General features: G+C 44.2%; 1 protein-coding gene across 5 annotated transcripts in view; it reads right to left on the minus strand.

Annotated features, from left to right (window-relative positions):
- Positions 1-14,726, minus strand: part of rgs12b (regulator of G protein signaling 12b) — a 131,828-nt gene that overhangs the window by 13,317 nt on the left and 103,785 nt on the right. For all 5 annotated transcript variants that reach the window (XM_041784925.1, XM_041784928.1, XM_041784927.1 and 2 more), the window contains exons 8-13: positions 14,533-14,625; positions 14,250-14,393; positions 8,592-8,774; positions 8,228-8,378; positions 4,121-4,215; positions 3,701-3,910 (exon numbers count right to left, since the gene is read on the minus strand). In XM_041784925.1, coding sequence (XP_041640859.1) covers positions 3,701-3,910; positions 4,121-4,215; positions 8,228-8,378; positions 8,592-8,774; positions 14,250-14,393; positions 14,533-14,625 — 876 coding nt within the window. The remainder of the gene's footprint in view (positions 1-3,700; positions 3,911-4,120; positions 4,216-8,227; positions 8,379-8,591; positions 8,775-14,249; positions 14,394-14,532; positions 14,626-14,726) is intronic.

Consider the following 14,726-nt stretch of genomic DNA (forward strand, 5'->3'; position numbering starts at 1 on the left):
ATTCATAACACTTGTCAAACCAAACTTCCCCTGAGTGGGATTACAACAGCTGCGCTCAGGATGACAAATGTTTTCTCTGCGTAATTGTCCGTCAGCCATAAACACAGACATCATATCTCGCTTTGGTGAGTGACTCAGTTCAATTTCCCAACTGATTTAATCCCTCATTTTTAAAATCTGTAATGCCAAACTAATATCAACTAATTTTATTTACATACAATTTAATTTTATGTCAACAAGAAGTGAAATCGTGGTCTTGATCACTTAAGTTTAAGGGTCTTTACAGGTCTTGTCAAATGGTAAAAATTCCTCTCATAACGACAAAACAATACTTTATAATTGAACATTTAATCCTAATCTGTACACAGCCTGTCCAATGACATGAGAGGTTGGCATGTTTAGTCTTGATGCAGTGCTAAAATACGCACAGAGATGGCCCAGTTCATCACACATGCAGTGATGTCAGAGGGATTCAGATAGAGTGGACCTGCAGAAGAACAGCTGTAGAGCTCATACATGTGTTTAAAGTCAAGTTTTCACTCAGCAGGTGAGGGTTTGCAGCAGTGCGGAGAATCTCCGCAGGATCCTGTCTCACTCTCATTCTCCTCTTTGGACTCTGTGCACTGATTACAGGTCAGGTAAAATAGGGCTTTTGTGTGCAACAATGCAGCACTCATTAAATGCTATCTGCATCTAATTTTGGATTATTTCTCTTTATCAGCATTACAGCAGCCTTTATATCAGTCGTTGGTCATATTGGTATTGCTAAAAAAATGTCCACCCCACAGAATGTCTCGGAGGGAATCCGGCCCCCGACCCTAAATGAGTTTGAGACCCCTGGTGTAAAGCAAGAAGAGATGCCCCAGGTCAAAAGTTACGCTGAAGTTTCTTATTAGTTAGAAAGGCCTGGCCATGGCAGCTCCTTGAAGTTGGCTATCTTTCTAAGGCATAGGATTTTCCTGTCATGGAAACAAACTTTGGCAAAACAGATCTAAATCTATCAATCTTGGTTTAGGTCATAGACTGTAGGAAGAATTATACAAACCCTGTGTGACGTCAGTCGTCTGCTTACAATAGGCGGACTCAAACGGCTCTTGAAGCCAATCCGTGGAGGCTTCCATGTTGAAATTGCGGTCTCAACCGAACTTTGGATCAACCTAACAGCCCGCCCACTAAGCGCGACTTCCTGTCTAGCCTGCTAGCTAGCACTCCAGTTGACAGAAACGGAGCCTCTGCCTGCCGAGCTATCTGTCAGTCAAATGAGACGCGCCAGTCAGCTTTTATCCTAAATATAATCCAAACGATCATAGTACAAAAAAATTCACCCCCCCCCCACAGTAAGACATTAGCTAATGAGACACGTTTGGTGTTTTGAACCAGGCTGTAAATCAGTTTATTTCTAGTGTCAAAACCGACTGTTTAACATGTGTGCAGATGGGACTTCTCGTGTTCCTGCAGCCAGCCTCAAGTGGACACTCGCGGTAAAGCAATTTTTTGCACTTCCACATTGGCTTTATTTTTCAGGACCGAAGGTTGCTGCTTGGTTTAGGTGCATGTTTGAACATATCAACACGCCAGCACTCTAATACCTGTGAAGATTTTATTGAACTGGGGGAAGTGGCATGATGTTAAATTACGATTTTAGCAGTGCTGTCCCACCAGAAACAATTCAAACTCTTAGAACTTACCTGTACATCACTGTAACTGAACTAGATTTTGTGTGCTTATTGGAAATGTGTGCCAGAACAAGTGGCAGCAGCACATTTTTCTCTGAAACATAGCGCCTGCAACTAACAGCATGAAGAAATGTTTTTCCCAAACCACCTATAAATCCTTCAAGAAATGAAAAAAATCACACAACTTTTGAATCAAATTTGTGTTAAAATATTAGGGTAATCATTTCTGCCATATTTAACAATCTGCCTGTGGTATGGTTGCAATGGCGATTTGTTGCCACAGTGAAACAGGAAGTAATATTTTCAGGGCTTAAAAAACACTTGTAGAGTTATAAAACTTAGTAGAAAACATTCCTTTGGTTAAAGGAGAGGACTCATATTGGTTTTGTAACTGGTTGTGGCTTTTGGGCTCAGTGGTGCCCCTACAATATTTTTAAAAATCAGCCTAAGCACTAACCTTGCAGAGCAGATGGATACGCCCGTTTCCGTGTTTCTCACTGGCGAATCCATCTTGCAAAGCTCTCATCTGAACTGTTTAGGCCCAGTTAGAAAGTGACAGGACCAATCAGCAACGAGGGGCAGTACTTTTGGGCGCGTTGGAGTCGTGACGTAAGCAAGCAGCAACAAGAAGCCGGAGCAAGAGCTGGTGCAGTTATGGCAGAAGACATTAGTGTAGATGCTGCTAAAGCACCAGTTTTATCAGAGCTTAACGACATTTCTTCATTAAGAGAAGAACAGAGGACAGCACTGAGTTGTTTTCTATTCAAAAATGACAAAAGTCAGTTACTGACATGTCTATAGTCACCATGGTTTGCGTTACACTGTTCTATATGGGGTTTATTCCTTGGTAGTGGCGCATGCGCACCTCGGTAGTGGCTACAACGTCAAGTGTTTTGTTGCTCTGACTGGCCTGTAAAGATGTGACAGAACATTCACCCAATCACCCTCTGAGTTTTTTTTCAAAGGCTCTGCCCTTTCCCAAATGCTGGCTATCAGAGGTTGTCCAGATGGATGTGTGAAACAAATCCATCTGGCATGTCAGGTTACCCCCGCACCTCTTTAACCTAGGATTTAAGAGTTTGGTAAAGATATTCAGCACAGCTAACCTGACATGCCAGATGGATTTGTTACATACACCCATCTGGGAAAGCTTCAATAGGAAACGTCTGAGAAAAGGCAGAGGCTTTGAAAAACTCAGAGTATGATTGGGTGAACGTTCTGTCTGTCACATCTCTACGGGGCAATCAGAGCGACAAAACACATGACGTAGCTGCTATCGAGCTGCGCGTGTGCAGCTACTGAGAAATAACGCGATACATGGCGACTGTAGACATGTCAGTACTCGACTTTTGTCGTTTTTGAGAAGAAAACAACTCACTGCTGTTCTTTGTTCTTTTTTTAACAAAGAAATGTAGTTAAGTTCTGATAAAACTGGCGCTTTAGCAGAATCCACGCTAATGTCTTTCTCCATAACTGCACCAGCTCTTGCTGCTGCTTGTTTATGTCACGACTCTGCTGCGCCTGAAATTACTGCCCCTCGTCACTGATTAGTCCTGTCACTTTCTAACCGGGCCCAAACAATTCAGATGGGAGCTTTGCAAGATGGATTCACCAGTGAAAAAAACAAGGAAATGGGCGTATTCATCTGCTTTGCAAGATGCCTCTTGGACCAATATGCCAAATCAACAAGACATGCTGCAACTCTCAGGTGCATGAAGGTGTGAGGATACGTTCAGTGCTGCTTGCAGCCCTAGTTCTTTTTTTTTTTTCCAAAAGGACAGAGTACATAAATGAACACAAGCACAAAATACACACATGAACAAAATTGTCGGTACCTTTACATTAAAGACAGAAAACCCCACAATGGTCACTGAAATAACTTGAAACTGACAAAAGTCATAATAAGTAAAAAATTTACCTAAAATTAACTAATGAAAATCAGACATTGTTTTTGAATTGTGATTCAACAGAATCATTTTAAAAAAAACAAACTAATGAAACTGGCTTGAGACATATAGACTTACCTTTTCCCCTCCAACCAGGAAGAGGTCTACAGCTGCAAGGTTGATGCAGAGCTTCTCACAGATTCCCTGCAGTAAGTCTCTGATAGACACACCAGCCCTCAGTGGCACAGAACAGTATGAGCCGTCAGGCAAGCTTATGTTACATTGCCTGGAGGGGGCGATACTTCCTCGCTCTGTTGACATTGATACCCCACCACGGGAAACTTCACCCTGACAAGAAAATAGAGACAGAAAGTAGAAAGGAGATAAGGAGATGATAGAAATCAAGGTTGAAGTCTGACAGTATTTCAGCATTCTCTTTTTGTCAGGGCTGTTTGACACGTTGTTTTTTTACAATGAATAATGAACGATGAAAAAGCAATGACTGCATTACTGCAATATCCTGAATAATTATTTGGGAATGCCTTTTTCCAGACTGACCTCGTTCCTCCCCAACCCTGATGTTGCTAGTTCCAGACTTGCTCCTGATGACAACGATCCCTGGGATTCACGGCGACCATTGCTACCAGAAAAATCTGAAAAATAAAATATGCAGTGCTTTGAAGATAAACTTGTTTTTGTATCCAGCCTACTAAATTAAATTCTCTGTATGCCAATAATAAAAAGTCATGTTATAGTTTACATCCACATCTGTCACCACTTTAATCACAGCGTAAATTAAGAATAATAAAAAAAATAGCGTGACAATGGAAGTTGTTACAACACTGATACAAATTATTCTAGTGACTAATATCTAGTTAACATCACTTTCTTCTTTTTTTTCTATCAAGAAGCCAGCTTTAATGGGAAAAAGATATAGAATGAAAACCTTTCACCCTCAAAATATCAGTTCTACCCCTTGCCTCATGAGGATGTTAAGGAAAACTTGCCATAGTGTTCCTGAGAAACTGCATAAAAAATGGGATGACTGATTTTAAGCTGACTACAGCTATCACCCAAACAGAACCACTGAAATAAACAGTTAATTTGAAAGTGCTCATTTTACATAAAAGGAACCACTCCTGGTGGGAAATATAGACTTTATAGACTCACTGATTGCTGAATGGTGCTACTGAACTATCCCTACAATGGCTTCATTCTCAAGGCATAAACCATGTTGGTTTTGGATCTAAACAACATTAGGTTCAAACCTAGTATATGCCTGACCGCATCTGTCTGGGATGCCTACTGAAATGCCTGACTAAATTGTGTGTTCTGGCAGAGTGACTTTTTGCTGGGGTGTGTAATGGTGCTTTCCCTAATGTCTGTGGATTGAGAATCGAACGATCCAAATTCCTGCTCTCTTCAGAGATCCGGATCATATGGTCATATCAGCAAAAAAAAAAAAAGCCAGCTCTTTTGGCTCCCAAAGGGCTCTTCATTTGGTACCACTTTGGCTTAGACATAGTAAGATTAAGAATTTTTTTGACCCATGATTGATACAGCTGCATGTAATTTGTTTTCAAAAAACTGTTGGACTAAATTCTTTTATTCTCAGAATATCAGTAAAAACAAAAACAACAAAAAAAAAATTACATAATGCTTAATATAAAACTATATTTTTTGGCTGACAATCAAGCTCCATTTTTATAACTTTTAATATGTTGAACTTTTTTTTTTTTTTTTACACAAAAACATAAAAGACAGAGTGAGTAGTCTTCTGTGATTTCCATCCAAATAAAAATAATAATAAAGTAAATAGCCCTTCTTTGTCCAAATTTGTCACAAATAAATCAAACTGTAACTGGAGCATAGGAAATATAAATAAATCATAAAACTGAAAAAATAACTACATTTTACATAATGTTACACAACCAGGTAGGGGAGAGTGGGGGGATCTGTGCCAGGGGGAAGTAGTGCTACCCCAATTTTCTAGAAAAACACAAAAGAAATTGGTCATGTGACCACATATTTTGAAGAGCCATCCATTTTACTCATCCTGCATAAAAGAGAGACACATAGCATGAGAGGTAAGCACATTTTAGCTCAAAAAACTGTTTTTTGCCTTTCAAAGTAAAATTTCTATGATCAAGGTCTTTTGATTCTTGTGTCTGAACAATTACAGACAAGTTTGAAAACATTTCACGCATGTTTTAGTGCTTCAGTAGGCTACACAATAAGTTAGCATTATGTTCGCTCTAAAATGCTGGATCATGCTAGTTTGTCAAAATAGTGGGCCTGGGGTGATTTGTGCCAAAGGGCCTGGGTTAAGTTGTGCCAGTGGCACACCCACAAACCCAGACACCCACACAACCAGACACAAATACCCACAAATCCAGACCCCCACACCCAGAGACAGAAATCACAGACCAACACGACCTAGACCCTAACCCACACAGCCTCTCACCCAGACCCACACACCCAGTCCCACACACCGATACACCCACCCTAACAAATCCACACAACCACACAACGAAACCTACACACCTAGAACCCAACAAAGAAGGGCCAAGAACGGTTCGAGGAGTGAGGAGGTGGGCGTGCCTCATCAGTGTTTGATTTACTTGCCATTTGTTTAATTTAGCTAACACTGATTTCAGTTTTGACTTCGCACTGTTATTAAAGAGCAGTTTTATTCAGTTTTTAAGTGGCCTAAGTCACAATGAGATGTTCAGAAATTGGCCTAAATCACTTTATTCGTATACATTATATAAATGACAGACGGCGTTCTATGTATGTCAATAGGCATCTATTGCCAAAGCCTTTTTGCCTGAAATGATTCACAAATATCATATAATGTGTTTTAAGTTTTTTTGTGTTTTCCCAAAAAATAGATAATATGACTTATGCCATTAGTTTAATAGGGTGGCGATATCTAAATAAACCCTGAATGAGTAATTTGGTATTGAATTTGTCTTGCTTTTATATAGCATTACAGTTTATGAGATTAAAATGTTATGTTATACTTCAATAATCTTCATTAATCACTGGCACAATTTACCCCAACGTATCCTCCCCAAAGGCACAACTTACCCCGCACCAGGGCAAGTTGTACCACGAGACCACTTTTTTTCCGAAAGCTATATTTCTTAAACAGTTTATTTCAGATCCAAAGTTATTGTTCCCAGGGATGCACCACATCCTGAAATATAGGCGCATACTTAAGTTGGAGGCATTACTGTCATGGCCTCACTTTAAAGTCACTTTGAGTAAAAACTGGCACAACTCACCCCACTCTCCCCTACTTTCCTTATTTATGTAGTTATTGTTACTGGCTGCTTAATTGTATATGGCTACATTTTCTTCTTTCTCTCCCTCTCCCTGACTCTCTCTGTGGAGACTGAATGGTACACAGAGCCCTGAGCACCCCACACACACACACAGTGGCAGAACAGTGAGGAGGAAATATCCTCCCTTTATTCTGTTTTGTGCGTTTCCCCTAAACGTCACTACAGGAGATGTGCAAAACATCTTGTCTGCCAAGACAAGCCTTCGGTGTGGCTCTCTGCTCTGGTTTTTAAAAGAGAAGTGGTCAAGGCGATCCTACAGCAACATCCAAGCTAACTGCTATCATGCTAGCAGGCCCTGGATGTGCTGGGCAAGCCCATCATGATAATGGGAAACCCATACCAAAGCAGACTGGGAGAAGAGTGAAAACATCTTTTCTTTAATGGAAAGCTTTCAGTGTTGCTCTCTGCACATGTTTAATAAAGAGATGTTGTCAAGTTTAGACAAAACCGCTGCTGCAGCTAAATCCAAGCTAATTACTCCACTAGCAGGCCTTGTACACATCCACTCGCTACAACAACCCTTTACCCATAACTATTACATACTCATGCCGAAGCAGGTTGGCAGAAGAGCGACATCGTTTTCTGTTACCAAAAGCGTTCTGTGTTACTCTCTGTGCTTGCAGTTCATTTCTGACAAAAATGCCACTGTGGCTAATTTTGACCTAATTGCTCCATTAGCAGGTCTCTTAACTATGACATACTTATGCCGAAGCAGGTCAGCAGAAGAGCGATAACACCTTTTCTATCATGGAAAGCTTTCAGTGTGCCTCTCTGTACTTGCTTTTATCAAGAAACGTCCAGTTTTGATAAAAGTGCAGCTGCTGCTAATTTTGAGCTAATCGCTCCACTAGCAGCCATTGTATAAAAGCATTCACACAACAAGTAACCCTTTCCCCCTAACACATAGTCATGACGAAGCAGGTCAGCAGAAAAGTGAAAACATCTTTCCCAACATGAAAAGCTAATAGGGTTGAAAAACGACGCAATACTGAAGCTATATCTGAGATATTTCCAATAGTGGAGACAGCTGTTTATAGGGCTTTTAGTATAACTAAACCCAGCCCACAGTGCAACTCTGTATGTATGCCTCTATTTACCACAATGGAGGCAGACACTACTGAGGGCTTTCAGTACAAGCAAACCCAACTCTGTATGGTATGACACTGAAAGTAGGATCCGTCAGTCAGCCAGTCAGTCAGTCAGTCAGTCAGTCAGTCAGCCAGTCAGACACAGACAGAGCCATCTGTAGGGCTGACCTCAGTGGTCAGCCAAAAATGTTTATGTAAAAAATTTGATTAAAATGCTCAGAACTAATTACTGTAGTTGAAGTCTGCCAGCTCTCGTTTCTTGGGGCCTTTCCCAAAGCTCCTGTTGCGAGACCAGGAGAAAAACATGCCTTTCTTCCGGTCTCCAGACTCATCCCGACAGTCCTCATTTAAAGATCTGCCTGACTTGCTTTTCTTCTCCTCCTATAAGAAACAAAGTAAATAAAGCAGGGTTTACATAAAGAATAGGACAACCAGGTCTTTCCAAATTATGTAAATATGAATTTTTCAACTGTGACCTAATTGGTTTGACAGTTTCTGAATAATTTCACCACCTACAATAAATTTCTGCATATTAAGACACTAATACTTCGGAAAAATATAGTACAAAGTCAAGTGGTAGCCTTTCAATTTTACCTTCTTGGGTGTTGAAATGTTGGAACGTTCCGAACCAGTGGTGCTGTGTTTGGAGGTTGGGCTGCTTGGGATATGGTAAGGATCAGGCAGGGGCCTCTCCTCCACCTCTGCCAGCATACACTCTTGGTACAGCAGAGATTTGAGAAAACGGGTGTAGCTGTCAAACTTCATCAGGTTGAATATCTAATGAGAAGTCGATGAGAGAAATTAGTCACCATTTTGCAATGTAAACTGTGGAAAAGACTGAAGCAGATATAAGACGAAGATGTAAAAAAGCAAAACAAGAAAGACAAGAGGTGTTCAAGAAAAGAAAAAAGAGCAGAAACACAAGCAGTGGCAAACTGACTGAGCAAGGAGGGAGAAAGAAATAAGAATGACACAGAATGCAAAGAGCAAAAGACAAAGAAAGACAGTGGTAGAGGATGGTACATTTAAATGGTAAATGACTTCAGCTTGTATAGCGCTCTCCTAGTCGTCTTACTACTCAAAGCGCTTTTACATTGCAGGTCACACAAACCCATTCACACCCTTTCACGCCATTCACCCCACATTCACACACTGATGGCAGAGGTTGCTATGGAGAATTGGCCATGAGTATTAGCCAATCCCATTCATATGCATCCATACCTATTTACATGCAACCAACATGGGCGCAAACTGGGGCTAAGTGTCTTGCCCAAGGACATATTGACATGTGACAGTAGGAGCTGGGGATCGAACCCACAAATTTCCAATTGCAGGACAACCCACAAAGTCAAATATCACAAAAGTGATATCATAAAACTCCGTAAACCATTCTTATTTATAGATGGCAACTAGAATCCAAAATATTTTATTTCATGGAAGTCCTAAAATCTAACAAAGTACTCAACTTTAGTACTTGAGTCAAATAATTGAATATGCATTTTAACATTCTATAATTTTTTTACTAAAGGGATATACTATAGATTCAAGGGACAACTAGCTTTGTATTTGTTACATTAGCACGTGAGGAATTCTCTGTTTGCTCTTCCGTAGCCATCATTATGAACTAAAACTACCTCATCAGAGTTGCATGTCATTTGCTCTGCATTTGCTCTAGGCTCTGGCTCTGCTCTGGAAATGTGTGATGAAATACAGGTGCGGCAATTCCATGTAGACAAACCACAACGGCAGAGATTGTATGCTGGCTTTAGAGCCTGCCATCGCATCCCTTATTGTGTCTCCTGAGGAGGCACTGTGGCCAGCGGTCAGGTGCCCTCAACCCCAGTGTCAGGTCACGGATGACCTTCTCACCAGGGCTTATAATGCCGGAGCATGTGCCGGTCATATCGGCAACTCCTTGGCTCATCTCATGTTTGCCCTCTCTGCCTCCCTTCAGGAGGGCAGAGTCGAGACCTCCTCAATTAGTCTCAGTGATGCGTCATTGCAGGCCTTTGCACTGATGTCAAGGGAACTTGGAAGGATGATGTCCTTCCTGGTTCAAACTCGCTGCCAGGTATGGCTTGCACAATCACCCCTGACAGAGGCATGTAGGAGGACCCTCAGGAGCATTCCAGTGACACCAGGGAAGCTGTTTGGCTCAGCGGCACTGAAGCGAACTGTTCAAGCTCGGCAGACTCGGCAGCAGCTGTCAAGTCTCAGCAGAAGCATGCCTCCCCCCAGTAGGCCCAGGGGCCCCTCAACTGGCCCTCGAACCCACCCACCACCACAGACTCACTCCACCGGCTGGCGTGGGCCTCCACATCCCGCCCAGAGGCTGGCCAGGGACTTTCGTGCCGGGGACTTTCGTGGCATTGCCCACTCGTCCTACAGACCACCTTGAGCCCCGGATCCTACCCACTGCCCCTCCAGGGCCCCTAGGGGCGGGGGGCCCAAGACTGAGGTCTCGGGGCCGGCTGTCAGGTACTTTTCACACCAGCAGCTCAAATATTGGGCTGCACACACTTCGGACTCCTGGGTGGTTTCCACCTTAACCCACGGGTACAAGTTACACTTCCGACGCCGGCCCCCTTCCTCTGGCCGGGTCAAAACCGCCATCATCAGTGAACCGGCGAAAGCCCTGGCACTGGACCAGGAGTTATCCGCTTTTCTGGCGAAGAACACAATCCAGGCTGTGGATCCTCTGTCGCACCACAGAGGCTTCTACTCAATCTACTTCAATCGGATTCCGTCCGATTCTGGACTTGAGGGGACTGAACAGGTATATAAAAATGTTACTGTTCCATATGATAACCACTGCAGAGGTCTTATGAACTGTTGCTCAGGGGGAATGATATACGTCCTTAGACCTCAAGGACGCCTACTTTCATATCCCAATTGCACCACAACACAGGCAGTTTCTGTGCTTTGCATTTCGAGTCTGCCATTGGCAGTTCAGGGTGCTTCCATTTGGACTTTCCGAGAGTGTTCACCAGATGCATGATGGCAGCTCTTGCACCTCTGCAGTCTCAAGGCATGAAAATTCTGGCGTATCTGGATGGCTGGTTAATCTGTGCCCCATCCCGGGCTCAGGTGGTCCAGGACACAGCTCACCTTCTCTCCCATGTGGCCCAGCTGGGCCTCAAGGTAAACCTGGAGAAAAGCTGTCTAATCCCCTCCCAGACCACAACCTTCATTGGTGTCACTCTGGACACAGCAATCATGAGGGCAATTCCGTCCTCTCACCGTGTGGACAACATTCTGCGCCTCCTTCTCCTTTTTCAGAGCGGCAGGCTACTGCCCTACGTCATTTTCCTCCGTCTCTTGGGCAAACTAACATCGGTCTCTGCCGTTGTTCTGCTGGGCTTGCTATCGCTGCGCCCTCTGCAGAGATGGCTGAACAGCTTACACTTGGATGCCAAACAGCACAGACACCGGAAGCTCCAAGTGTCACAGCAGTGCATCCTTGCCCTGGTGCCGTGGAGGGACAGGTCTTACATGTCCAGGGGTGTCCCTATGGGCTCAGGCCCATCCCGACGAGAGGTTGTCACCACAGATGCCTGCCCCTCAGATGGGGTGCAGTGTGGCAGAACAGGACAACTCAGGGACAGTGGTCAGGGCGAAATCGCACCGAAAACATGAATGTGCTAGAGCTACGAGCTGTGCATCTTGCTCTCCAGCACTTCCTGCCATATCTGAGAGGAAGGCATGTGCTCATTCGGTCGAACAACACCTCAACCGTCTTCCATTTAAACCATAAGGGTGGCACCAAGTCTGCACAGCTGCTGCAGGTGTCCCAGGACCTCCTGATTTGGGCAGCTCCACGTCTGGCCAGCTTGCGGGCAATGTATTTACCAGGAAGGCAGAGCAGCTTGCCAATTCCCTTTCCCGTCCCAAGCCCCCATCGGGGGAGTGGCGTCTTCACCCAGAGGTGGTGCACATAATCTGGGGCCTCTTCGGCCGAGCAGAGATAGATCTCTTTGCCTCAGAAATGTCGACCCACTGCCCCCTCTGGTTCTTCCTGACAGAGACAACCAGCCCTCTGGGCCAGGACACACCGGCCCACCCTTGGCCAGAAGGTCTTCTGTATGCCTTTCCGCCGCTTCCTCTGATTTGGCCAACACTTCAGAGAGTGCTTCAAAAGGTCACAGGTTGTTACTGGTGGCCCCCTTCTGGCCAGCAAGGTCATGGTTTCCTCTGCTGCACAGACTCTGTCACGGTACGCCATGGCGCCTCCCCGAACGGACAGACCTACTGTCTCAGCTGGGGGGGTCGGATCTGGCATCCCAATCCTCAGCGCCTCAAACTGTGGGTTTGGCCACTGGAGGGCCCGACCCGCTGCTGAGCAGCTGCGCAGACCCTGTCAGGTGGACCATCATGAATGCCAGAGCACCATCCATCCGCCTGCAGTACAACAACAGGTGGAAGCTTTTCTCCAATTGGTGCATTGCCCGGGGGGAAGACCCAGTGCGTTGCACTGTGCCCACTGTCCTGGAGTTCCTACAGTCCCTTTCAGGAAGATGGCAGGTCGCCTTCTACCCTGAGAGTGTATGCGGCGGCAATATCATTTCGACATGCTAGAATTGACAATGGCACGGTAGGGAGTCACAATCTAGTGTCCCTCTTTCTTAAGGGGGCTCAGAGGTTGCATCCCCAAGAGCCCTGAGAACTCCACCATGGGATCTACCTCTGGTGTTGGACGCCCTATGCCAGCCTCCCTTTGAACCCTTGGCACGGGCAGAGCTGAAGTGGGTGTTATGTAAGACCGCATTCCTACTAGCCATTATTTCAGCTAAGTGCGTCAGTGAGCTACACACCCTGTCAGTAAGCGCCTTTTGCCTGAGGTGGAATCCAGACGACTCAGGCGTCACTCTATGGCCAAACACAGCATTCCTCCTGAAAGTGCTGACACGTTCGCACCTCAACCAGCCTTTAAGGCTTGCACAGTTTAACCCCCCACCAGGGGAGGGTGGGGGCAAGCCAGAACTGTTGTGCTCAGTACGGTCCCTGACAGCCTACATTGCAGCTACTGCTGACGTTCAGCGGTCAGAACAGCTCTTTCTCTGCCACAGCGGCCCTAATAAGGGTCACACTCTCTCAAGGCAGCACCTCTCCCACTGGATTGTGGACGCCATCGGGCAGGCATATAGGACTAGTAACCGTGCCCTGCCATCCGGCGTGAACTGTCACTCTACTAGGAGCGTCTCCACGTCATGGGCTGCCCTGAGGGGAGTACCCTTGGAGGACATATGTGCCGCTGCCTCATGGGCATCGCCAAACACATTCGCCAGGTTCTACAGGGTGAATGTGGCCACTCCCCATCCCCTGAGGGTGTCCCTCCTGCTGGAGTCCTCCAATTCTACCCAATAAGGTAGGATGGCAGGATTCCTCGTGACTTTGCTGGTATAAGTCATTCAGTGCTTTAAGCACTGCCTCTGGCGGTCAGCAGGGATGAAATAGAACGAAAGTACTCAGAATCCTTGTGATCCGCAAGAAGATTCTGTAGGAACAGAACCCTGGCTGACGCCGGAAGATATAACCTCTCTCCGCCCATCCAGGGGTCACAAGTGACGTTGTTGGTATACATACTCGAACTACGCATGCACAAAGGGAATATTCAGTGCTTTAAGCACCGCCTCTGGCAGTCATTTGGGATTCATAGAACCGTAGTTACATTCATAACTTTCGTTTTAAAGTCCTTAACAATTTAGAAAGTTACATGAGCAGAAACTTTACACGCTGTATATTTGCATGTATACATGAATACATCACAGGATTACTCATACAACCTTCAAAATGAAAAATTCATCCAAATGAATACAAAACTCAAAAAGTCATGGTGTTTAAAAAGAAGGAAAAAAAAAACTAGAAAATTTTCTTAGTAGGAACAGAATACCCAAAGTTTTCAACAGACCCAGTGTTCTCATGCAGAGAAATTTTCAGACATTTAACAGTTTTTTTCTGGAAAAAAGACATTTGAAAACTGATTGTAAAAATATAAAAGGTGATGATAAGGATCTGTCTTGCCTTGTGACTCCTACCAAATTTGAACATCTGATCATAGCTGCTGAAATCAATACAGATTTTTTGCAATTATCCCCCTATTCATCACAAGCACATCTTTGAAACAATTAATTATTTAATGCTATAATGTAGGAAGAAAAATAATAATTAACCATATGCTTCCTATTTGCATAAGCTGTTGTCAATCACAATAAGTCTTAAATAGAGTAACGAGTTTCTCAGTGTATACACCACCTGCAGTTGCTGTTCCCTGAACATGTCTGGCCGGGGGGCATTCAAAATGTCGTCAGCAAGTTGAGCTTGACTGTCTATGTTCACTGGTGTTGTGGCCTTACTGGACAGGAAGCTGTTGTAGATCTCCCTGGCATGCTGAGAGAGCTGTGACAGGAGAAAAAAGGAACACCCACACACAAAAAAAATTAAAACAAAACAAAACAAACAACAAAACACATCTGGCATCTGAATTTGATTTTCCTTCATTTTTGTAGATCCCTTCAAAATCTTGTATGTCACTTACCTGCTTCTTGTCATTTTCAGGGATGTTGCTGAAAAACTCACAAGCCTGCCAGAACAGGATATTCTCTTCACTGAACTCTTTCTTAAGAAACTCCTGTAAAGTCAGAGGTTAAAATATATTTTACAGTGATAGAGCAGGGTATGGCAGGCTGACATCAATATTCAAAAGCTTTAAAACTAATTTGTAAACACTGA

Source organism: Cheilinus undulatus, linkage group 4 (genome assembly GCF_018320785.1).
Source record: "Cheilinus undulatus linkage group 4, ASM1832078v1, whole genome shotgun sequence".
Lineage (NCBI taxonomy): Eukaryota > Metazoa > Chordata > Actinopteri > Labriformes > Labridae > Cheilinus > Cheilinus undulatus.